This window comes from Anomaloglossus baeobatrachus, chromosome 10 (genome assembly GCF_048569485.1).
Source record: "Anomaloglossus baeobatrachus isolate aAnoBae1 chromosome 10, aAnoBae1.hap1, whole genome shotgun sequence".
In the NCBI taxonomy this organism is placed as follows: Eukaryota; Metazoa; Chordata; class Amphibia; order Anura; family Aromobatidae; genus Anomaloglossus; species Anomaloglossus baeobatrachus.
Window position 1 is genome coordinate 156,063,961 of NC_134362.1, and position 26,178 is coordinate 156,090,138.

Here is a 26,178-nt window from a genome sequence, read left to right on the forward strand (position 1 = left end):
AACTTCCATTTCATAATTACATTTCAAACTGAGGAAAGGGCAATTTGAAAATGCTTGATATCTTCTTATAGCCTTCTCCTTCATTGTGGGCCTCCACCATTTTCATTTTTTGAGTTCTAGGCAGCTGCTTAAAAGAACTCACAGGTGCTGAGTTTTGGTTTGTGACCAATCCCATCTTCTTTAAATAGTCATATGATCAATCACCTGATGTCAGTAATAGAATTTCATTCTGTTTCTGACCCCCGTGGAGTGAGGAAGTTTTATTGGAGCTGCTGGAGCTTAGCTGTTGCAGTGCTATGCTTTGGAGCCTAGTCGACTGCAGCCTTGGTGTCTGGCTGCAGCTTTGAAGTTAGTATATCCTTTTGTCTATGTCCCCCTGTTTGTCCTCCTTCCCTTGTGTCGTTATCATAGTGGTAACTATGGCATACTCACTGGCTTTGTCATTATCCAGGGTGAGTGGAGGGACAGTAAAGAACTAGGCACATGACGGCTATGAGGGGAAGGACTCGTATAGGGATGTTAGTGGAGCTCATGAACCAGACACAGGATAGTGTCAGGAGGTGGCCTATCGCCTGTTCCCTATTATCAGGGTCCTCCTTCCTTCACCATCCCCATTGAAACCTGTGTATTTTGCCATGTGCTAGACAGTCGTCAGTTCATGTGCATCTATCCCACCGTTTGTCAGACACTTGCCAGTCTGAGCATGACATTATTATTGGCCCATAATTTTTCCATAATTCAGTATGACTCAGGCTGCAGCTCTTGCATACCTGTTTCAGACCCGCTCACAGGAGGTTACAGATCTATGGTCTCAAGTAATGCAGTGCAGCAGCTGCAGCAAATTGCGGGTTTCCTGGTCTCGTCTCATGCCCAAACTCAGCCAGAACCGAAGATAGTCCTCCCAGACAGGTGTTCAGTTGGAGGGACCTATCTATGGTCTTTAGAGAAGCTTGCAAGTTATACTTCAAGTGTACTGCCCCCGTGCCAGTGGTCAAGCTGCTCGGATCCGGATCCGCAGTTGCTCGAGGGGTCTCCGGACCCAGGGGTCCGCACGGACACTCGAATTTAAACAGGGGGGGTATGTACAGGAGATTAGGAAGTTTGTGACGCCACCCACGGTGCGTGGTAATGTAGGACACCACCGATGCTGTTGGGGAGCCCGGTGACGATGATGTAGCAGCAGGAAGTTTAACCCCTCCGTGGGTAGGGGTTTTGTGCCCCGGGGCCCGTTAGGTGTTGGTGTTTGGGGTGCCATTGGGTAGAGAAAAAGGGGCTTTTCAGCATACTCACTCAGTCCAGGAATAACAACTCCGACAGCTTGTAAACCAGAATTCTGAGCACCACTGCAGCATGGAGGGAGCATGCCTGGATCCTTGTCTTTGGTTTTGCTGTTAGTCTGTGGCCTTTTCCATGGCACCTTCTCACTAGTTGGACCCTCAAGCCTAAAACCTTTCGGGTCCCGCTTACTCGTATGGCTAACGGAGTGAGCTTGCTCTCAGGGTTCACGCGCAGGATTTTCTTGGACTGTATTTGGGAAAGTCCTATCCCATCGGTGCGCTAGTACCCTGATTTTGGAGCAGGTTGGGGATGAATCTTGAAGTCTACACCCCCGTCGGGTAAATTACCGGGACGCGGGAAGATACTTCCCGGCCTAGGGTCCACGTACCCCGTCATGCCCTGGCCCCTGCCCGGTGATGGCTCAAGGCTGCCGGCTGCCCTCCTCGGCAGTCCGTGCCCCTTGATACGATCCCCTGCGACCAAGGTTCCAGCTCCTACCAGGTCCAGACCAACGTCTGCTACCTAGTAAACTCCAGGAGCCCTGCTCCGGACCAGTGACTTCTCACTCGGAGAGTCACATTTCACCTCCTACTCCTTTGACTCCTGTTTCACTTCCTCACTTCTCCCCACTAACCCCCCATGTGGGCAGCCCTATTCCCTTCAGGCCCCCCAATGGTGTGTCTGATGAGTTTGGTGCAAAGTGTTCCTAGGATTTTGACTGGCTAAGCTGTTATCAATACCAAAGGACCAGGATCCGTAACCAAGGAGGAGTGGATACTGTGCAGAAGGGCAGATTGCACAATACCCTGTGACGAACTGATAGGCCAGGGCGTCACACAAGCTACACCCCCATTCCTCAGGGAGTGAGAAACAGCAAGTGGGGATTGTTGTCTTCCTGTTGCAGGAAGATCTCTAGTCCTGAGCCTTTTCTCTGTGAACCAACTCGCAGTCGTTACAGTCAGTTTATGAGATTTTCGCAGCTTTGATCCTTGTGTATAACGACCCTGATTACGTCTCCTTGATGAGTCTAAACTCCGTAGGCTTCAGCAGGGGGTGCGGCTGGCTGAGGGACCAGACACAGGTTAGTGTCAGGAGGTGGCCCATGTCCCACTCCCTATCAATCAATCAAATATACATCTAAGGGGGTTAGACCGTGGGCAGCTTCACACCGTTCTCATTGGGTCCGCATAACACATTCATGGGAAGGCAATGAGTTGATTGATGGCCCAATTTGGATCTTGACTTTAGACCACTGGATTTTTACTGTATGTATGCCCCGAGATCTGGGTATTTGGGGGGATGAAATGGGAATTTCCATTATACTGAAAAAAATATTGCAGATGGTGGCTCCTAATGTAGCTATTAACAAAGCCTAATGTATGCCTCTGCAATTTCTGATAATTGTTGCATTTAACAGCTTTTCACGATGGAAATTTTTGAAGTTTTAGACAATGGCTATTTACTTGGACTTCTGACAGCTGGCAGGCAGAGCGCTTTTTTAGACTGTATGAAACGTAACTGCTGGGTAAACACCCAGGCGAAGTAAAAGGGAACAAGAACTATCACTTCCTCCTTTGTAGAGTTTGTCTGCAGCAGAAGTAGTCTCTGGCCTTCTTCGGAGGTAACACACCAAACAATGTGACATCGGAGACTTGCGGATCACATACGAATAGTTCCGTGCGTTTTCTATAGAAAAAGGTACAGTATGTGCAATAGTCTATGTCTTCTTGTGTACCAGGTAGCTCTCACTAATCTGTGCCACATTCTAATGTTCTAGTTTTAGGTCAGTACTATGGATCAGTGAGGCTTACTGCCTGACTCATACGTCCATAGAATGAAATGATGATACTTTCTTACAAACTTTCCTAAAGTGATTCACTAAGTGGATAATAGATTAATGTATCTTAATAGTTTTCAAATCAGGAAGTGAATAAGAAGTACAAGATATTCTGGGCGCACATATTTTTGGTCATTTTGTTTGGTAGTACTACGTTAACGACCACAATTAAATTTTCACGCTATGCAAGTTACAAGTTAGAGCTCGTTTCTGGGACCTTCGTGCAAATAATACTTTACAACTTTTTTGCTTTTATTGTGGAACTTAGTATATACAGATTTATTGATTGTGATTGTCCCTTTTTGCTGCGTTGCAACAGGCATTTAGATATAGGGGAAGGAGGGGCAGAAAACTATTTTGTCGTACCTCCGCTCATTGTCTATGGACATCAGCGTATCGGCATTTAGAGAATTTGATGGCATATGCATCCAACATACATTGCTAATGCAGTGAAAGAGAAGTAATTTAGTACAAGCAATATTATATAAGATGTTATACAAGATACTTCAAGAAGCCCCCAGTTATGGATGGAAACAAAGCGCTGGAGAGTTCTGAAGCGGCAGCAATGAGTCTGGATCAAAATCCCATTGAACACCTGTGGAGAGATCTTAAAATTGCTGTTGGGAGAAGGTACCCTTAAAATATGAGAGACCTGGAGCAGTTTGTAAAATTAGTGTCACGTCCACACCGGAGTCCGCTCCTACAACTTCTGCTTTGGTCACCAGGCACCGCCGTATTCCCGTCATGGATAGTGCTGGTGATAGAGGAGGAGTCAGCGCCAGTGGCTCTGGTGGTCGCAGGCTCTGACCATCCACTTAGCTGGGTTTCTCTGGGACCTGCAGTACCACTAGCTGACTGTAGGTGGCGTGTGTCTTCCAGCTGAAGTTACCACCTTTCAGCTATAGCCAATAGGAAGACATTACACCCTTCTAATTCCCCCTTCTGTCTGCTGGTCGCTGCCAGGTATAGTTTTGTAGCACTGCTTGTCTCTGGTTTTACCTGCTCTGTATATTGATTCCTGTGTTTTGACCCCTGCCTGCTCTCTGATGACTCTCCTACCTGACGTTTTTGTACCTCGCTGCCATCTCCGGTTTTGACCTCAGCCTTATTTCCTGACTATGCTCTTGTTTCTGATTTTGTCCCTTTTCCATATCTTCTGATTTGACCCTGCCTGATGGCTACTCTTCTTCGACTCAGCCTACCACTGGTAGCGCTCTTTGGGGCCTTGTAGTAATTCCAGATCCCTGGAAAGGGGTTAAAGGGTTTTGGAGGTTCTCAGGATCCTGCTCAGTGAGCGACTTGCCTCTAGCCTGTCTGTGACAGCCATCCTGAGACTGTGGATCCAGGCAGACGTTACAATTACAGTCCAAAATTCCAGATAAGAGGTGTAAGAAGCTTGTTGACAGTTATAAGAAGCAATTGATTGTAGTTATTTATTCCAAAGGGGGTGTAACGAAATATTAAGTTGTGGGGGACAATAATTTTGTCCGGCCCATTTTGGGGAGTTTTGTGTGAAATTATGACCTATTTTCCATTTTTTTCTCAATTTTTATTTGTGTGGTTCCAATACATAAAATGTAAATAAACATGTGTCTAATAAAACATGTGTAATTGCTATAATTTTCTGGGAGGAATACATCAATTTCTGGAACAATTGCAAGGATGGACATCACCTGCTCTACTGAGCCTTCTCCTCATAAAAATATATATTTATAACATCAAAAGAGGAGAACAACTATTGTCGCATCCCCTCACTTCTCTTCATTGGCATTATTGGCAAAATTATACTGCTGAGAATCTGTCACCAGGTTTTTGCTATGTAATCTGAGCCCAGCATAATATAGGGGCATAGACCCTGATTCCATTGATGTCTCACTTACTCGGCTGCTTGCTGCTATTTTGCTAAATTCACACTTTTTTTTTTATATGGAACTCTGTATAACCCCGCCCTCACCAATGATTGGTGGCTTTCTATGTACACTGTGCATAGGCAGAAAGCTGCCAATTAGTGGTGGCAGCGGGGTTATACAGATCATCCTTTTAATGTTGACATTAAACCTGGCAGCAGGTTTATTAGTACTCTAGAGATAATCTCCTGCTGATAAAACTCTCATTTTATCAAGACTAAAGCAAGCAGCCCAGTAAGTGATACATCGCTGGAATAAGGATTTCTCTCTTTACATTATGATGCTCTCACTTTGAGTGTCAAAAATATTTTTTTGACTTTTTATCCATAAATGTACAGCAGTAGGAACAAGCAATAAACATTAATTGATGTAGCTTTACGGCACTGTCACTTTATTCGGCACTGTCACTTTATAGCAACATCACTTGTATCCTCCCGATTACTCTCAGTGGATGTATTTAACAGCTGTCACCATGTATTCTGGGCTCTTTTAATAAAATACAATGACTCTTGAAAGTAGCTGTATCTTAATGAGTTAAGGAAACTATTGACCTATCCCAAGGATATGTCATCAATAAAAAAGTGTCAGGAGTCAAAATCTTGACACCTCACCCATCAGCTGATTTAAATTAGATTCTAAGCTACGCAACAGCACCAAAATTCACAATCTTTTGTTGTTTTGTGGTCTACGACTCTGCTATCTTAAAGAGAGTGTCACCAGGTTTTTGTCACCTAACTTGAGAGTAGCATAATTTAGAGACAGAGACCTTGATTTCAGCAATGTGTCACTTACTGGGCTGCTTGCTGTAGTTTTGATAAAATCCCTATATCTGCACAAGATTATCACTAGAGGACTAGTAAACCTTCTGCCATGCTTTCCTTCATATTTATGAGCTCTTTAAAATCCCACCCCCACCACTGATTGGCAGCTTTCTGCCTATGCATAGTGTACACAGATAGCTGCCAATCACTGATGTGGGTGGGGTTATACAGAGAGCAGCATTCATAGAAGTGTTAGATCTGCAGCAGATAATACCATTATTTTATCAAAACAACAGCAAGTATCCCAGTAAGTGACACACCACTGGAATCAGGGTCTCTGCCCCTACATCATGATGCACAAAGATTGGGTAGTAAAAACCTTGGATTTTTGCTTTCCTTTAAGGTCCTCTCATTTAACATATCACCAAATTATACAGAGAAAGAGCTGGGTATGTCAAGAACACTCCTGAGGAAGCCGGTGTGAGTGGAAAGGTGTAATTACATATATTCAAGATGTGACTTTATTCTACACATTTTGGAGTTACCCTCCTTCATCAGAATCATCGTATGTACATTTAAGCAAATTTGATGATCCTTATGAAGGAAAGTAAATCCGAAATGCTTAGAATAAAGTCACATCTTGAAGATATAATACTCATCTTTATTGCACAGCAGCACGGCAAATAACCCTTTCCACTCCCGAAGGCTTTAACCAAGTATCCTCGAAACTGGGGCCACAGCAGCTGTTTTTCCAAGGTTTCTTCAAGTAATTGTGTCTGACACAACCACCTGAGGTAAGCAAAACTTGATTGTAGATTCACCATACAGCACAGATCAGACCGTATTTTGGGATTTTGTTTCCTTCCATCTAGCATAAACTCCTGAGGAGGCATCAGAGGCGGTGAAACCACTCATAAAGGTTACACATCATAAATCTCAAGCTATAAACACTTGTTTCTCCTACTATCACTTTACTTGATTGGTGATTCAGGACTTTTAACACATATGTCATGCTGTGCAAAAGGCTAGTAAGACGTGGTACAGCGTATTCCCCACTAGATGGCAGCAGAGTAGTGAAGGAGAGTGATATTAACACTGTAACAGAAAGGCATCTGAAGTACAGCAGAGTAACTTCAGCAAGTAGTGCACAGGTGAACCACCAGGGGGCAATAGAGTAGTCAAGCAGTCAGAGTCAAGCCAGGAAAGTCAAGTCACTGCAAAGGGAGGATCAAGATCAGGTCAGAAAACAGAGGTCGGATGCCGGGAGATCAGGTATGGAGAGGGAAACACAAAGGGCACAGGGAACAAAAGACAAGACCGGAGGGTGAGGAGACACAAACACGGGAAGGAAGATGAACCAGGATGGGTAAACAAATTACAGGAGCGGGAAGTCAGGGACTGGGACAGACGGACGAACGGGAGAGGGTACAGGTCAGGGCACGGTAACAAGGAGTCATATTAAAAAGGAAATCTCACCAGAGCCAGTCACAGGCTGCAGAGCAAAACTATAACCAGCACTGGACTGCTGGTGCAGCGCGCAGATATAGTGTCTCCTGAAACCGGAACGAGGCTGATTGGAGTTAACCCCTGACATGATCAGGCTGGCTCTAGGAAACTCTGGAGTGGGGAATACCGGTCCTGGATCATGACAACACAACCATATAGTGAGTAAGTTGAAAATACACAGAATTTGTTCACCCTGCTCCCGGATGGACACTTATCTACCTGCTATTCTTGCAGTTTATAACCCGCAGATTTTATGATTTAGCACTGAGGTTGTTCTAGGTATCAGACATCAGCCAAAATTACCGGTATTACAGCTTCATGGGGAAATGCCATTAACCTCGTTCGTCCGTGACTTATTTAAAACCATTTTCTATTAGTTTAAGGAAAATATGAATGAAGTCTCACAGGAAAATGGTGAAATGTGTGGTCTACCGACCTTACCAGAAGAAGCAGAACATTCTGAGAAGAAAGAAAGTCTAACGGATAAAATGAAAATGCCACGAAGTAGAAGCCATTCAGATATGTGGGTTTCATACAGGGACAACATGAATGCTGAAAGCTCGCGAGAGGACATCCATGTAATAAGTGATTCTCCGACCTTACCGGAAGAACCAAAATGTTCCCAAAAGGAAAGAAATGAAGCTGATAACGAAAATCCACAAAGTGACAACCCATCAGGTGAATGATTTCATCTAGCAGCCTTCTCTTCTATAATAACACTGTGTTCTCTATTCTATAGTCTCTTCATTTATTATTTTATACTGTTTGTTTGCTGGTCTAAAATTGTCAAAGTTTTTAAAAATTACGGTGAATTGAAGTTACAGAAAAAATTAGGAAATTTTATTCTCTAATGTAAAAAAGAATTGTAAAATCCAGCAAGAAAGAGCTTAGAAAATGATAGCAAAGCAATGAGTAAGGACTGTGTCCGAAACGCGTCTGCGCTTTCATAGGTGTTGGATTTTACTGTACTGTCAGACACAGCCATTACCCAGTACACAGCAGGGACACATATATAAGATTATCTCAGCACAGGAACATTTCTTTTTTAAAACAAATCCAATTGCGGAAATTATTATTATTTCAAGATCTATTGGTTAAAATTAATTTTGTTTGAGGGACAACCCCTTTAACTTATTTTCTGGCTTTTTCTATGTCAACAAATATTTTTTCTAGGATCTATTTTGCTGTATTTTATGATTGTTTTTTATAGTTTTGGACTTGTCATACTTTGAGGTTTCCGTACAAGTTGGATCTTTAACTCCCAGGCGAGCTGACCTTTCCTTTATCTTTTTCCTTTATTCTTTTCTCTCAGAATATAAAAATCAGGTCTGCTAAAATGATGGACACCACCAATACAGGGCAGTCGGGGTATTCTCACACAGATTCTTTTCTCAATAAAATCCCTCACATTCTGCCTTCCATTGATTTACGGCATCCTACTGGTCCTACACTTCAACCGGTTATGCTGGAAAAACACAGGCCATAGCCACAAGAATTACCCTCATTGAATGGGATCAGCTTCAGATTTCTGTTGCAGATTCCACAGTAACGTCACATTTTTGTGATCTGAAAATGCTTCATGTGAACATTTCTTTTACAGGAAAATTAGCAAAATTGTGTTTTAACTTCATGTTTACCACTAGAGATGAGCGAAACCAAGGTTCGGAGGTTCGGTGTTCGTACCAAACACAGACTTTACACAAAAAACAGAGTTCAGATTCGGAGATCGGGTGCTTTACATATGAACACTACTGGCGCGAGCATCCCTGTGCTCAGGTACAGTCGGTGCTCAGCTCAGTGTGAGCCACATGCAATGTTTGAACGGCTCACATTTGGGGTAACAACAGTATGATCAGATCTAGTGTGCACCCCCAGAAATGGAAAAACTCCACCCCCGGAAGGGATCTGTTTATGGCTGGCTGCATGTGGTCAGAGACCCAAGCTATCCAATTAGCCAATTAGTGACATCCATTGGAGTTCAGGTCAAGTTTGGGTCCCAAATCGATCTTAATTTAAAGTTTGTCTGACCCCGCCAAACCGAACTTCCACGAGACTGCTCATCTCTATTTACCACGTCAAGATCAGATTTTTATTCTCTTAATGTAAATTGAAAGTTTCAACTAAATGACACCAAGCCACAGACAGAGAAGAGATCCTACATGAGCTGGGACAGGTACCAGACAGAACTCTGGAGTCACTAGAACCTGCAGACAAGTATGTAAATATACTAGAAGCTGCTGGTCTACAGGAGACATCCTCCACAGCCAAGATGCTGTGCACAGCAAAGTGAAAGTTTTAGTTTCAGTCCTATAACCAACACCCAGCACCAACCACCAGGATTTTCCTTTATAACCTATAGCCAGGGCTATACTGGCACTATCAACGCTGATTCTATACATACCCTTAGTTGTTAGCTCGGATGTATAGGGTTTGAAATACAAGCAAGTAAACTTTGTGAAATGAACAGCTATTTGATTGGCAGCAGCTGTGAAGCAGATAATAGCTAGGGTGGGGTTTGATAGTGATTTCCACCCCCTGCCTGTTGTTCCTCCCCGTATCTTTTATTTATGCCAATTTCATTATAACGTTTTACTAATGGTTGTGACTAAATCCCAGTGGCTAGAAGGACTTTGGGCGTGGTCAACTTGGTTGGTGGGCATGGTGATGTTTCCTCCCGTCCACTATACTGATGCAAGGGGGGGGCTTTGCCCCTCCTTCACCCTCCCCATATGGTGGTCTTACTGCCAGACCCCTGCTTCTATTATAATCAAATCTATGCCCACATGGACTTAGAAAAATAATGTTGCTTCCTGGTATCAGCTATGTTAGTGGAGGCTCCCGACCCTTCTCGTCATATGGGCATGATGTCAGCAGAGGTCCCTCTGTCCACTGGGATTTAGATGTTACCTTTTTCTAATATCTTCACTAAGATGGCTAGAAGGACCTCTGATGATGTCATACCCATGTGACCAGAAGGGGTGGAGCATTCAGCAACATAGCTGATACAAGGAAGCAACATTATGTGGATGAATTGGGGTAAAAAAACATCCTTCCACATGAAAACAAGGCAAAATTACTCACTATGCATGAAAACATAGGAACTGGGATGCACGAAATGGCAGCAGGTGCTCTGGACTAATGAGTCAAAATGTGAAATATTTGACTGTAACACAGGGGTACAATAATGGGGGCCTGCAGACAACAGTAATGCATGGTGGTGGTACCTTGCAAGGTTGGGGCTGCTTTCTTGAGTTGGAGATTTTGTAAGGATTAATGGTGTCTTAAATGCTGAGAAATACAGGAAGATACTTATCCATCATGTAATACCATCAGGGACGCACGTGTCTCAAAATTTATTTTGTAGTAGGACAATGACCCCAAAGATACAGCCAATGTAACAGAACAAAAAGTCATAGAAGTAGCCCCATCAGAGCCTTGATTTCAACATCATTGAGCTACTTTGACATGTCAAGTAAGTTTCAGGCAATTATTACTACTGTGACATCCCAAGTTAAGGTACTTTTACATTGGAAGATTATCATGAATATGCAATCCAAGGAAAGCTCAATTAAGGATAGCCTTGTAGTGTATCCAGGCTGCCATTCACCAGATAAAATGATGTTTTGTGCTGCACTAAGCAGTGCATTGTCCTTTTTAATAAGCGCCGAGCAGTTGCTCATCAGTGATTGGTTAGTGCCGCTGGTCACTTCGCGTAAATGAACCTTTAGTTTCGGTCAGTTATGCCATTGTGACATCACCGGTGGTTTAGCCGTTTAGGTTGTTGAGGTTTCACAACTTTGTTTCTGTGAAATAATCTTTGAGACATTACCTGAATGTTTTAGACTATTCAACTTCTGTGTCATCATCATGAGTACATATCTCATATCATTATGGATACAAGAAAGTTTCATATTTGGGGAGCTGTGCCAGGAGGTCGTCAGTATGTTCTGATTTCAACTGTATCTGTGTCCTCAGTTAATTATGGTGGAATAAGAAACCATCAGATTCCTACTCCACTATTCAGACTGCTCTTCTCCTGGTATTTAATTTATACTGACAAACAACAGGGTAACAATGTTTTGAACTTTTGACTTTCAGGCTCCATATCTCACTATCCTCTACAGCTTTGAAAGTGAGACTACCTTACTTTTATAGACAATCATCTTGGCTATATCATACATAAATTTGACTTGCAACTATTTAGCATATGATTAGTTATGCAGATTCTTGTCATGTCACTGCATTGTTACTGTTTTTCTTCAACTCTACAGACGATTGATTGGGTTGAGGTCTGGAGACTGTAGAGGCCAATCCAACACCTCTACTTCACTGTCATTAAATCATTTCTTTGCCAATCTTAACATATGCTTTGGTGGGGTCATTGTCCTTCTGAATCACTGTCATCCTTTTCAAACCCATACTACTCGAGTGTACAAAGTAATTAATCTTGTAGGATACTCATGTATAGTTCAGCATTCAAACCACTAACATTCCTGTTCAAGCATCCAAAGCATTTGGCTCATATCATCAGGTTTCCTCCACTGAACTTGACAGTTTCTTCGGTTTCTTGATTTGTTAGCCCCTTTATCCTTCCAGACCTATTTGCACCCATCAGAGCCTTGTCTATTGACTTTCATCTCATCACTCCAAATCACCCACTTACAATCTTCTACTGTCAATGTTTCATACTTTTTTGCAAACTTGATCTTCTGATGATATTGATGTTGAGGCTTCTTCACCTTTATTTTTTCTGGCCACCATTCCAGACTTGTGTAACGTGCATCACACGGTGCTTGCATGGATGTCTGTGATCTCACTATTACGAACCATACGAGCCACCTCCACAGCTGTATTTGTCATAGCAGAACTGATAGACCTTGTGATGAGTCGACTTTGTTGACTCCGATATTTTCCTTGAACGCCCACCTTTTGGCTTTTAAATAGATGGACGGACTATTTCATATTCCTCCAACTGTCATGGCACTCACATGATGCAGTTTGGCAATTTTCTTGGCTGAGAGACCACTGTTGATGAGCTGGATGATGCTGTTTCTCTTTTCTTGGGAAATCTTTTTCATGGCTGCTCCTCATTTCGTACTAGTTACCTTTCGCTTGGGAATCATTCTAATAACATACTGAGCTATTGGGGAATGTGAGAACAGGTTGTAATTTGTAGTCCACAGGAAGAAAAAGATTTTTCCACCACCAGGAGCAAAACGGTAACAATGCAGTGACATGACAAGAATCTGCATAACTTATTATATGCTAAATAGCTGCAAGAGAAATGTATGTATGAGATAGCCAAGATGATTGTCTATAAAATAAAGTTAGTTTCACATTTTAAGCTGTTGTGGATAAGGAGACATGGAGCCTGTGTGCCGCCCCCGCGACAGCCGACAGGCTGCTTAGATCCGGATCCGCAGTGGCTCGAGGGGTCTTCGTACCCGAGGCGGGGTCGCGCGGCCACTCAAAATGAAAAAGAGGGGGGGGAAGTATTTATAAGGGGTGAAAAATAAAGTTTGTGACGCCACCCACTGGTCGTGGTAATGTGGGATACCACCGCTGCTGCGTTTGGGGGAGCGCCTAGGAGCGATGGGATAGCAGCTTGTGATGTTAACCCCTCCGTGGGCAGGGAGAAGGTATCCCGGGGCTCTGTAGTGGAAGGACGGGGACCCGTCGGGAGAAAGGGGGCACAACGTACTCACACTGTCCAGAAATTCTGACACTGACAACGGGTAAACCAAAGTCCTGAATGCCCTGCAAATGTTGTTTGGAGCACGCTGGGTCCGTGCCCTTTTGGTGTTGCTGGTTGGTCTGAAGCTTTGTCCCTTGGCACTGTGTTTACTCTTTGTGGATCCCTTTTGCCTGAAACTACTCGGGTCCCACTCACCCATGTGGCTAACGTAGTGAGCTTGCTCTCAGGGTTCATGCTTGGGATTTTCTGTACAGTCTTGGGAAGTCCTATCCCCTTCGTTGCGCTAGTACCCCAATTTTGGAGCGGGTGGAGAACGGCTCGTGAAGACTTCGTCCTCGTCGGGTAAATTACTGGGCTGCGTGAAGCTACTTTCCAGCCTAGGGTCCACGTATCCCGTCGTGCCTGGCCCCTGCCCGGTTGTAGCACAAGGCCACCGATCTGCCCTCCGTGGCAGTATCGTGCCCCTTGCCACTACCCCCTGCGACCGGGGTTCCAGCTCCTTCCAAGCCAGGCCAACGTCTGGCACCTGGGACGGGTACAGGAGCCCAACTCCGCAGTGTGACCTCTCTCTGTCACTGCTGCACTCGAACTAGCTCCACTTTCTGACACTTCTGGCCCTCCTTCTACCATCCCTCCATCTGGGCGGCCCTATTTCCCTCAGGCTGTCCAATGGGTGTCTGGTGGGTGTGGTGCAGAGTGTTCCTCAGGATTTGTGCATACCTGTTCTTAGCAACACCAAAGGGACAGGACCCGTAACCAAGGAGGAGCGGGTACCATGCATAAGGGCAGATTGCACGACACCCTTGTGACGACCTGATAGGCCAGGGCGTCACACCTGAAAGTCAGAAGTTCAAAACATTGTTACCCTTTTGTTCGCCTGTGTGTACTGTCAGCATCATTGCTAATTTGTTGAGCAGAAAAGCTGATCAGATGGCAGGTGATCCATCAAACAGCAAAAAGGAAGCTCTGTAGTCACCCATGGCAAAAGGAGCCAACTCTTTACAGGCTTGTGTGACAAGATGACTGGTGCAATCAAGTTGGATGATGATCATGAGGAGGAGGTAACAGGAATCTGACCACACCTGGAATCCAGAGAAGCTAGAACAGTCACTATCAGTTTATTTTAGTAAGTTGAAGATGTTCAATGGTGTGAAGGGATCCTGTTTAGTGTAGATGGGGAAGTGTAGGAGATTGCTTTCTGCTTAGGCTATCATACTCTGTGTGATATGAAGGAAAGGGGTTGGGGCGGAGGCTCAGACTGTGTATGAACACGTGGGGAGGCATCATATGGTGTAGGGTGTTGAGGGAGCAAGATATTGTATTCGGGTTGCTGTGGGGCATCATACTGTTTTTTAGGGGCTATTTTTGGCATTATACTGTGTAGGGGGTCTGTTGTGGGATACTACATTATGGCACTTTGACAGACTTCTCTGCACTCCAACGCAGTATAGCAGGCTGTCAATCAAAGTTTCAGGTAGTGAGTGGTGACTGTAATCTCTCACTACATCATCCTGATTACTGGAAGCAAACGGATGGAGAGACATAATACCTTCTTACTAGTGATCAGCAAGCCCTACCATGCTCGGGTGCCCAGTACTCATTAAGACCAGCTGAGTGCTCGGATAGGCACGACTCAAGAACTCAAATATAATGGAAGTCAATGGGGAAGAGTTCCCAGAAAAATGCTCAAGTCCCCTATTGACTTCCATTGTATGTGGGTGCTCATGTCGCGCCCATCCAACTGCTCTTAACAAGTTCCGAGCATGGTAGTGCTTGCTCATCACTAGTTACGAGTACTGAGCATCCGAGCATAGTAGTGTACGCTCATCGGTAGTTACGAGTACCAAGCACCCGCGCATGGCAGTGCTCGCTCATCACTAGTTACCAGTACCGAGCTCCCGAGCATGGTAGTGCTCTATCATCACTAATTACGAGTACCGAGCATCGGAGCATAGTAGTACCCACTCATCACTAGTTATCAGCACCCAAGCATGGTAGTGCTCGCTCATTATGTTACGTGTACCGAGCACCCGAGCATGGTAGTGCCCACTCATCACCAGTTACGAGTACCAGGTACCTGAGCATGGTAATGCTCACTCATCACTAGTTACGAGTACTGAGTACGCGAGCATGGTAGTGCCTGCTCATCACTAGTTGCTAGTATTGAACATGGTAGTGCCCGCTCATCACTAGTTATGAGTACAGAGCACCCGAGCATGGTAGTGCTCGCTCATCACTAGTTACGAGTACTGAGCACCCGAGCATGGTAGTGCTCGCTCATCACTAGTTACCAGTACAGAGCACCCGAGCATGGTAGTGCTCGCTCATCACTAGTTATGAGTACAGAGCACCCGAGCATGGTAGTGCTCGCTCATCACTAGTTACCAGTATAGAGCACCCGAGCATGGTAGTGCCCGCTCATCACTAGTTACGAGTACTGAGCACCCGAGCATGGTAGTGCCCGCTCATTACTAGTTACGAGTACTGAGCACCTGAGCATGGTAGTGCCCGCTCATCACTAGTTACGAGTACTGAGCACCTGAGCATGGTAGTGCTCACTCATCACTAGTTACGAGTACTGAGCACCCGAGCATGGTAGTGCTCACTTATCACTAGTAACGAGTACCGAACACCTGAGCATTGTAGTGCCCGCTCATTACTAGTTACGAGTACTGAGCATAGCAGTGCTCACTCATCACTACTTCTTACATGTCAGATAAACCACCTACAGAGGACATTATTTACCTGCAGAGTAACCCTACATCTCCACTAAATTAGTATTTTAAAAATGACAGATTTAAACAGATTTGAATTAGTTTAGCTATTATGAGTTGATTGTGTTACTCATTACATTGGTAAATAACATGATATCTGAGTTTCTTTTTCCGTACTTTACCTTTAGGTAACAGTTGTACACGTCACCATCACCTTATGACCACAAGAGAACTGCAGCTTTACTGGAAGAAAGAGAAATATGAAGGAAAACCAGTTAGACTTCTTTTTCAGATGCAGTCCACCCGCATAGCTGAGGATTTTCTTTCTAAATTTGTGGTATGGCAATCTATTCAAATAATTGTGGAACAAGATAAAGCAGTAAAATCCAGGTCTCTTACTGAAAAATAATACGTTATTACAAAATTAACTTTTGAATTAGGTTTTCATGTTACATACATTTTTAACATAAAATTGTTTTTTCCTTAATATGATGATTATTAAAAAAACAAACAAACCTCCACCCCCCAAAAATAATAGTAATATAGTAATATTGCAATTTTCACACTGACACTGAAGCTTTTTTGAGATTCATACTTTCTGTCCTTTTAGGAAAAGTTTTCAGCAGGCTCATTATCATCAGAGACAGGATTACAATTCCATATAATACAATATACAGCTCATAAAATAGGATCCACCAAACACAATGACTTTTGCACATGCTGATTAGATGCTTCAATACAAAAAAAATGAAATCAGTGTCTATACAGTGCAGCTAATGTACATGTTGATATATTTTTTTAAGAAAAACATGAGGTACAGTGGGGAGAAAAACTATTGTCAGCCACCACTTGTGCAAGTTCTCCCACTTATAAAGATGAAAGAGGCCTGTAATTGATATCATAGATAGACCACAACTATGAGAGACAAAATGAGAAAAGAAATCCAAAAAATCACCGCGTCTGATTTGTTAAGATTTTTTTTTTAAATTGTGGTGGAAAATAAGTATTTGATCAATAACAAAATTTCATCTCAATATTCTGTTATATATCCTTTGTTGGTGATGACAGAGGTCAGACGTTTTCTGTAAGTCTTCACAAAGTTGGCACACTATGTTGGTGGTATGTTGGCCCATTCCTCCATGCAGATCTAATCTAGAGCAGTGATGTTTTGGGTCTGTCGCTGGGCAACACAGACTTTCAACTCCCTTCAAAGGTTTTCTATGGGGTTGAGGTCTGGAGACTGGCTAGGCCACTCCAGGACCTTCATATGTTTCTTACAGAACCACTCCTTCATTGCCCTGGTGGTGTGTTTGGTATTATTATCATGCTGAAAGACCCAGCCATGTTTCATCTTCAATGCCCTTGCTGATGGAAGGAGGTTTGCACTCAAAATCTCGCAATGCATGGCCCCATTCATTCTTTAATGTACACGGATCAGTCTTACTAGTCCCTTTGTAGAGAAACAGCCCCAAAGCATGATATTGCCACCCCCATGCTTCACAGTAGGTATGGTGTTTTTTCGATGCAACTCAGATTTCTGTCTCCTCCAAACACGATGAGTTGTGTTTCTACGAAACAATTCTACTTTGGTTTCATTAGAACATATGACATTCTCCCAATACTCTTCTGGATAATTGAAATGCTCTCTAGCAAACTTCAGACAAGCACAGACATGTACTGGCTTAAGCAGGGGAACACATCTGGCCCTGCAGGATCTGAGTTCTGAGTCCCTGGCGACGTAATGTGTTGCTGATGGTAGCCTTTGTTACGGTAGTCCCAGCTCTATGCAGGTCATTCACTAGGTCCCCCGTGTGGTTCTGGGATTTTTGCTCATCGTTCTTGTGATCATTTTGACCCCACAAGGTGAGATCTTGCGTGGATCCCCAGATCGAGGGAGATTATCAGTGGTCTTGTATGTCTTCTATTTTCCTATTATTTCTCCCACAGTTGATTTCATCACACCAAGCTGCTTGCTTATTGCAGATTCAGTCTTCCCAGCCTGGTGCAGGACTACAATTTTGTTTCTGGTGTCCTTCGGCAGCTCTTTGGTCTTCACCATAGTTTAGAGTGTGACTGTTTGAGGTTGTGGACAGGTGTCTTTTATACTGATAACAAGTTCAAACAGGTGCCATTACTACAGGTAATGAGTGGAGGACAGAGGAGCCTCTTAAAGACGTAGTTACAGGTCTATGAGAGCCAGAAATCTTGCATGTTTTTAGATGACTAAATACTTATTTTCCCCCATAATTTGCAAATAAAATCTTGCCAAATCAGACAAGGTGATTTTCTGGATTTGTTTTCTCATTTAGTCTCTCATAGTTGTGGTCTATCTATGATATCAATTACAGGCCGACCTCATCTTTCTAAGTGGGAGAACTTGCACAATTAGTGTCTGAGTAAATACTTTTTTTCCCCACTGTGATTTTCTGATGACAAATTACTTTTAAATGAAATTCCATCTTTCTATATGATCACCTTGCACCGCCTACGTCTTACAATCACTTGAATATCGGACCAGTGAGGAAAATATAGATTAATGGCCAGTTAAATCTCTTAATACTTGACGTGTCTTCTGATATTGCACGTGATGCTGGATGACAATCTGAAGGTTACTTCATTGTTACTTACTGTGTTGACAGAGGGACTTCACAATGAATAATGATGCAATTGTCACTTGCTTATGTGAAAGCCCGAGTCGGTAGAAAATACAATGGAAGGCTTCTTTTTATATCCCTGTCCTATAATTCTCCACTGTAATGCCACCTTTTTTATTGACTACCTACTCAATCACGCAGTTCATCGTGGCAGTGATACAGGAGAGGAATCTAAGAAAGATTTAGCAAAGTTGCGACCAATTTTAACCCCTTAAAAAAGTAGTTTCTTTCCTAAGTGAGTCATTTGCATTATTTTATAAAGTTTGTAACTATTTGTAACTATCTTTTTTCAATTTTCTCAAGGGAGATGTGTACAAAAATGGAAACTTTTTAACTCCATTTTGTAGGTTCTCTTAGATGGCTTCCATATTTATTTTGGTTGGATATTTATAGTGCATAAATGCAGCACCTTTGGAAAGTAAGATTTTAATTAATATATCATTGAACAAAAGAACAATTTCCAACATTTTGACAAAATTGAGTTTTAAAGGGAACCTGTCACCAGTTTTTTCCCTTATGAGCTGCTGCCACCAACAGTGAGCTCTTATATACGGTAAGGCTGAACTGTGTAACATAAAAGACAGCTTTATAATACTCACCTAGGGGGTGGTCCGGTCCAATGGCAGTCGCTTCTCTCCGGCCCAGCGCCTCCTCTCTGCAGCGATCTCCATCCTCCAGCGCAGCCCCGTGTGCATGACGCATCCTGCTTCATTCACAGAGAAGCTTCCTCTGTGCTCTTGCGCATGCGCACTTTGATCTGCCTGGCTGGGGGCAAATCAAAGTATTGTAGTGCGAATGCACGGGCGGTCTTTGACCTTTTCTCACGCCTGCGCATTACAGTACGTTGCTCAAAGTGCACATATGCATGAGCGCAATGGAGGCCTCTCTGTGAATGATGCCAGATGCGTCATGCACACCGGGGCTGTGATTGTCATACACTGGAGAGCAGCGCTACCCATAGGACCATACCACCCCCTAGTTGAGTATCATAAAGGTGTTTTTTACATTCTACAGAGTGGCCTGGGCTCTTATATACAGTATTCTAGAATGCTGTATTCTGTATATAAGAGCTCACTGGTGGTGGCTGCAGGTGATAGGAGAAAATCCTGATGACAGGTTCCCTTTAAAGGGAACCTGTCACCAGTTTTTCGGCCTATAAGCGACGGCCACCACCAGTGGGCTATTATATACAGCATTCTAACATGTTGTATATAAGAGCCCAGGCTGCAGTGTAAAACAAAAAAAAACACATTATGATACTCACCTAACGGTTGCGCTGTGGTGGATTCTAGTCAGATGGGTGTCTCTGTTCTCCGGTGCCGGTGCCTCCTCTTTCGGCCATCTTCATCCTCCTTCTGAAGCCTGTGTGCATGATGCATCCTATGTCATACACACTCGCCGGTCCCGCACAGACGCACTACAATGTTTTGATCTGCCCTGCTCAGGACCTCAATGCCGGCACGTGTGCGTGATGTAGGACGCGTCATGCACCGCGGCTACAGAAGAAGGATGACAAAGATGACCAAAAGAATCGGCGCCGACACCGGACAACGGAGACGCCCATCTGACTAGAATCCACCACAGCGCAACCGTTAGGTGAGTATTATAAAGTGTTTTTTATGTTTTACACAGCGGCCTGGTCTCTTATATTCAACATGTTGGAATGCTGTGTATAATAGCCCACTGGTGGTGGCCGCCACTTATAGGCCGAAAAACTGGTGACAGGCTCCCTTTAAAGAAGGAGTTTATTTTTAACCCATAGCATGAAAATAAGGTTGATAATATAATTTTCATTCCAAAATCTTCAATTTTACTTAAATTAGTTGAGGCAAAAATGAGAACACCCCACATCAAAAACTACTACATCTAGTATTTTGTATAGCCTTCATAATTTTTAAGGACAACACCAAATCTTCTAGGCTTAGAATAAACAAGTTAGTGACATATTGCCACATCTATCTCCCATCTCTTCAAGATCGAGTTGTCATACATCCTGGCTGCTGGGTGGAGATTGATGACAACTGGTCTCTTCAGAATTTCCAATAGGTGTTCGGTTGGGTTCAGATCAGGAGACACTCGGCCACTGAATCCCTTTCACCCTGTTTTTCTTCAGAAATCTCATGTCGGAAAAGTGCACATCTACCAAGTGATGGCAGCATCTTCTTTCATCTTTCATCTTCTTCATCTACTTTCAATATAGAAAAACCAAAGATGAAAATAATATAAAAATATATTTGGACACATGGTGAGGTTTTAATATTGGAGAATGTAGATACTATCCCGATTGGGTACACCTTGTCGCGGTGGGATGGCTTTATGCTTTTTTGATCAAAAACATTGTTTACTAAGTACCCTATGTTTATTTATATGCATTATGCTTTAATTAGTTACAGCAGGGTATATGTTCATATTATTTTCATCTTTGTTTTTTTTTTATGCCTTATGGCCAGTGTGAACATGAGCTTACAAGCTGTGTGTACATCAACTCCGGCTTCGGTTCCATAATAATTCACTTTAGACACCATATATTTTTCTTTGTACTCTTCACCTTTGCAATGCAATACTGTTTTGAAGCCTTCAGTTCTAATACCATTTATCCTGGTCTCATCATTCCACAATATAGATTCCCAGTATCTTCATATTTTTCAGCATGGGCCCTGGCAAAATGTAGGTGGCTTTTTTATTCTTGGGCTTTAGGAGAGACTTCCTTCCATTCATGGACAACATCCATGCATGCCATTCCTCTGCAGTGCACACCGTATTGTGTCATGGGAGACACTCACCACAGTTTGGATTTCTATTTTCTTAGCTAATTGATGCCGAACGTACATGTTGCTTTTCTTCCATTCTTCTGTTAAAAAGACACTCCTGTTTAGATGATAACCTCCATGGTCAGCCTGGACGTCTCTGAGAGATGGTTACAGTTCCATCTTTGCTAACTGTTTGACTTTTGCTACAGTATTTTGTCTGATCAAAATTTGGAAACCTAAAAAAAAATATTTTTCCTAACAAAATTCATTCAAGACCATGTTGAAAAATGAGTACACCCAATGAAAGTGTTACTTAACAAAGAAAACCAATTCCCATTTTATGCTGCCAGCAATGGCACTGCATAGAAGAGAAATGTCACAAGACCTGAGGAAAAAAAAATATATTCTTTACACAAGGAAGATGAAGACTACAAGAACAGAAAAGCTTTAATTATAATAAGCTTTTCTGTTCTTGTAGTCTTCATCTTCCTTGTGTAAAGAATATATTTTTTTTTCCTCAGGTCTTGTGACATTTCTCTTCTATGCAGTGCCATTGCTGGCAGCATAAAATGTGAATTGGTTTTCTTTGTTAAGTAACACTTTCATTGGGTGTACTCATTTTTCAACATGGTCTTGAATGAATTTTGTTAGGAAAAATATTTTTTTTTTAGGTTTCCAAATTTTGATTGCGATCATCATCAGTGACGTTTGTGTCAGAGATTGCGCTAGTCCCAGCGCACTGTGCATTGTGTGATGTGTAGAATAATAGCACATGTTTTTGCCGGCTTAGATGAGCAGTACAAGTTGGTAACAGCGCAAAGGGCACTGTCAGAGCACCTGGTAAGATGATACCTGGCATGCAGGAGCACCCGCAAGTGGAGTCACTTGAGGGGTGGCGCTGGTCTTTACATGCCAGGTATTCTGACCACACTAAGTTGTAAGAAAAAGAAAGGAAACAGTTAGTGTAGTCAGGGAAGGAGAGGGGAATTCTTCATTCCAATATGCAATGTTAGAAAATATTTTCTATTATGACATTAAATAGATAGGCATTTAGGATGAAAATTAAGTTTGGATTTCGGCCTACCCCTTTAATCCATAATATTGATTTTCTGCACCCATTGTTTTCTAAAATTTCCTCTTTTCACTGTTATATTCCAATTCTGTTTCACAGATGTACCAGATTATAATAATCAAAACAGGGAGTTTTGATGGAAAGAAAGCCTTCATCGAGAGAAGATACTCTGACTTTGAACGTCTTCACCGGAATTTGCTAAAAGATTTTAAGGAGGAAATGGAAGATGTAGTGTTTCCTAAGAAACTCCTGATGGGAAACCTAACTGAAGAAGTTATCAGGAAGAGGATGATGGCTCTTAAAGAATATCTTGAAGAATTATATGCTATAAGATGCATAAGAAAGTCACAGAAATTTATTGAGTTCTTTATTGAGCCAGAGCTAGAAGAAGGATACTGCTCTATTCGAGGAGGACAATATGGGGCAGCTATGGCCATCTTTCAGCAAGTTACCTATTTACAAGAAAAGTTGGTTGAACATTGCCCATCATTAATGGTGCCATCTTTGTGTGCATTAGTTGTATGCCATAGAGATATGAATCAATCACAAATGGCTTATGAAGTTGGGATGAAAGCGGTAGACCTTCTAGAGAAGCACACAACACACAGATATTACATGCCATTATTAGACACATTGGTTTCTTTGGCTTTCAAGATAGGCAAAGACTTCATGCCCTTACGGGAAAAGTTACAGGTAAATGAAATGAAAGTGAGGAGAACTTTTGACTATGAAATCCCTACTCTGAAGGAGCTTGTGGTACAAGAGTATGTTAAGGATTAAATCAATTAAGTTTCATGAAACTGATGAACATTTTTCCTTACTTTATAAAAGAGAAATCTATTTTTTTTTTTTTTTTTTTAAATCTTGCAGTTTTTACACTGACCACTCTGTTAAAGGGGCGGTCGGGTGCCATGGTAGTCACTGCAGAGTCTGCTGTTGGACCGCAGCGCAGCCCTGTGTAATGTCCCTGCGCCACGATCGCTTCTTTAGGGCGGCCAGGGATGGATCATTCTTCCAGACCGCTTCCAAGCTGCCGACTGCAGGTTCCTGCACCTGCAAGCACCACACAAGGACACAGTTCTCTTTAAACTCCAACATTTCTTTTCTGAACAAAGGATCATCAAGTCTCACATCACGCCAGCAGCGGGCACATTTTTTTCTCCATTACAAGGGTTACACAAATCGTTCTCCATAACACTTCAGGCGTACACTTCAGTCCCCCGATGGGGATACCACTAGAAACACTTAATTTGTAGGCCAGCCACTCCCTTGGTACTCAGGCTTATGAGCCCCTCATCCCCTGACTCATCTTCAGTCTGCTGGGCAGGATCAAATAGTCCTCCGAGTATCCCATCGCCCCACCTACAGGCATTTTTGGCTATACGTTAGGATGGGCTTTCTGGGGACAGCACTTATCTGCCGGTACGGTCAGGACCTACTCCCATCATTGGAGCCCACTGACCTTCCGCTGGTTGAGGGGTTTCTTCGGGTATCTGCCAGGAGATGACGACCATCCAAGCCATCCGGACTTTACCCACATTCTGGGACATGGTTCACACAGCCTAGGGCCCGTGTCTGGTATCGGGATTTGACCCTAAAGGGGGCTTTACACGCTACGACATCACTAATGCGAACTCGGGGTCACGGAATTGGTGACGCACATCCGGCCGCATTAGCGATGCCGTTGCGTGTGACACCGATGAGCGATTTTGCATCGTTGCAAAAACGTGCAAAATCGCTCATCGGTGACATGGGGGTCCAGTCTCAAAAATCGTTACTGCAGCAGTAACGAGGTTGTTCTTTGTTCCTGCGGCAGCACACATCGCTCCGTGTGACACCGCAGGAACGAGGAAGCTCTCCTTACCTTCCTCCTGGCCGCTATGCGGAAGGAAGGAGGTGGGCGGGATGTTACGTTCCACTCAGCTCCGCCCCTCCGCTGCTATTGGGCAGCCGCTCAGTGACGTCGCTGTGACGCCGCACGGACTGCCCCCTTAGAAAGGAGGCGGTTCGCCGGTCACTGCGACGTCGCCGGGCAGGTAAGTATGTGTGACGGGTCTGGGCGATGTTGTGCGGCACAGGCAGCGATTTGCCCGTGTCGCGCAACAGATGGGAGCGGGTACCCACGCTAGCGATATCGGGACCGATATCGCAGTGTGTAAAGCCCGCTTAAGGGTCAGTCTAATTAAATTGATTGGGGTCCGTTTCATGTATCACACTCTCGGGGACTCTCTTGTCCTTTCCTGTGTCCCTCTTGTTTTTGTTAGCTAGACTCCTCCCTGTCATTAACTCTCCCTAGCCCAGAGTACTAGTGGAAGCAGTTGGCCCAATGTGGCCACCTAGTGGCTGTACACATATTACACCAATATAAAATATACATTGAATCTTACACCAAACGGATTGCAGGTCTGGAGTGTGCCGAGCCCTACACCCCCTTACAACTGAGCTTCCTGATAGACTGACACCTTCTGTTCTGTAGAGATCAATGTGCAGTTAACATCACAGGCAGAATTACTATGATGGAAAATAAAGCTGGAGGTTGAAAACACTAATGCAGATAGTTCACCCAATAGGGCTTTGTTCACATATTTTTATGGTCTCCGTTAGAGTAAACTTAATTGGATACCGCATGTAGGCATAGTTATGAATGGTAATCACAATGCAGTGATGGATCCACCATACAACAGTTACCAAAAGCCCCTGATGAAGCCTGGTCAATGTGGTCCATCGGGATATGCTAGGGTGTCTGTGATGGAATTTGTAATGGAGTACAGATGTGAACATAGCCTTATTAAGATCATATCTAAAGCTACTTTTTTCCAAGTTGAACAAGTATAATAAGATTTTTTGACTGTGTTGTAATGACCATGGTGATGAGTTTGGATCCATTTATTATCAATCAAACCAAAAAAGTTTTTGTTTCTTTTTATTTCATGTATTTATTTTCATTTCTTGATTAATTAATGATATACATTCCTTGGATAACATGTACTGTTTTATACATTCATGTACTCATCGTTCAGTTTTTTTTATTAAAATACAGCAGTTACAATGGTCTGTCATCGGGCACCCTTTTTTTTTTAAACACTATATATCCCCTATATCCTGTGTACTATGTAATGGTAATATCCTGATGGAGCAGTTTCCAGTCCAAAATGCATGGAATAAATCAGTTTTTACAACATGCTTTTATTTCTCGTTGTACGGCAACGCAGAGTCTAACCTCCATCATCCACCATCAGCCATCTAACTGACGTCTGTAGTAGTTGTTTCTACACCTCCTAAGTGTTTGTGTCTCACACAACACCCCCTATGTGAGCAATTCCCTTTTGTTCTACATGAATTATCTCACAAAAGGGAATCTGTTAGCAAGTTTTTGCTACTTCATCTAACAGCTACATAATGTAGGCAAGGAGATTCTGAATCCAATGGTGTATCATTTAGATTACTGGCGGCAGCCATTCTGAAATAATCAACGAATTTAGATTCAGGAGCTCTGCAGGGCTTCCCCACCCACACCTGGCTCTCAATAGAGACTGTGCATTGACTGTAAGGTGTCAATCACTGCAGGGGGAGTGTCAGACTGCCATGCCCATGAGTTCCTACTTCTGTAATGCTAATCACAGGGTAATAAACCCTTTAGTTTAATAATTGCACACACACTGATAAGAGAATCACAGTTGCTTTTTGTCTTTTAACCCTTGCAGCATGCTGTCCTCAGCTTGCATAGCAAAAACCTGCTGAGAGATTCCATTTAAAGCCCTACATGTGCAATATCTTTCAAATTTAGCTTTTTTTTCAACTGTGAACTTTTATCATTTAAATCATATTATTTACCTATAATACTTATTTTTATCCTACTAGTGATCATCACAGTCATCTGGTGATCTTCTGATCGCTAATAAAGTGTGATATTTAATATCATTTATTTATTTATTTATTTATTTACTTGCTTTATATTTTGCCATTTATTCCATAGCATTTTGCAGACATCATCATCACTGTCC

General features: G+C 43.1%; 1 protein-coding gene across 1 annotated transcript; it reads left to right on the forward strand.

Moving 5' to 3' along the window:
• The first annotated feature begins 2,876 nt into the window (after window positions 1-2,876).
• On the forward strand, window positions 2,877-25,223 carry SNX20 (sorting nexin 20). The gene is made up of 4 exons (XM_075326769.1): window positions 2,877-2,976; window positions 7,667-7,967; window positions 15,887-16,035; window positions 22,274-25,223. Exons 2-4 carry the CDS (start codon window positions 7,679-7,681, stop codon window positions 22,952-22,954), a joined length of 1,119 nt encoding a protein of 372 aa, XP_075182884.1. The 5' UTR covers window positions 2,877-2,976; window positions 7,667-7,678; the 3' UTR covers window positions 22,955-25,223.
• The last annotated feature ends 955 nt before the right edge of the window (window positions 25,224-26,178 follow it).

Coding starts and splice junctions, on each gene's coding strand:
- SNX20 (XM_075326769.1), top strand. CDS start 7,679: ATGAATGAAGTCTCACAGGAAAATGGTGAAATGTGTGGTCTACCGACC. Junction 7,968..15,886: donor ACAAAGTGACAACCCATCAG/GTGAATGATTTC, acceptor CTTTACCTTTAG/GTAACAGTTGTACACGTCAC. Junction 16,036..22,273: donor ATTTTCTTTCTAAATTTGTG/GTATGGCAATCT, acceptor TCTGTTTCACAG/ATGTACCAGATTATAATAAT.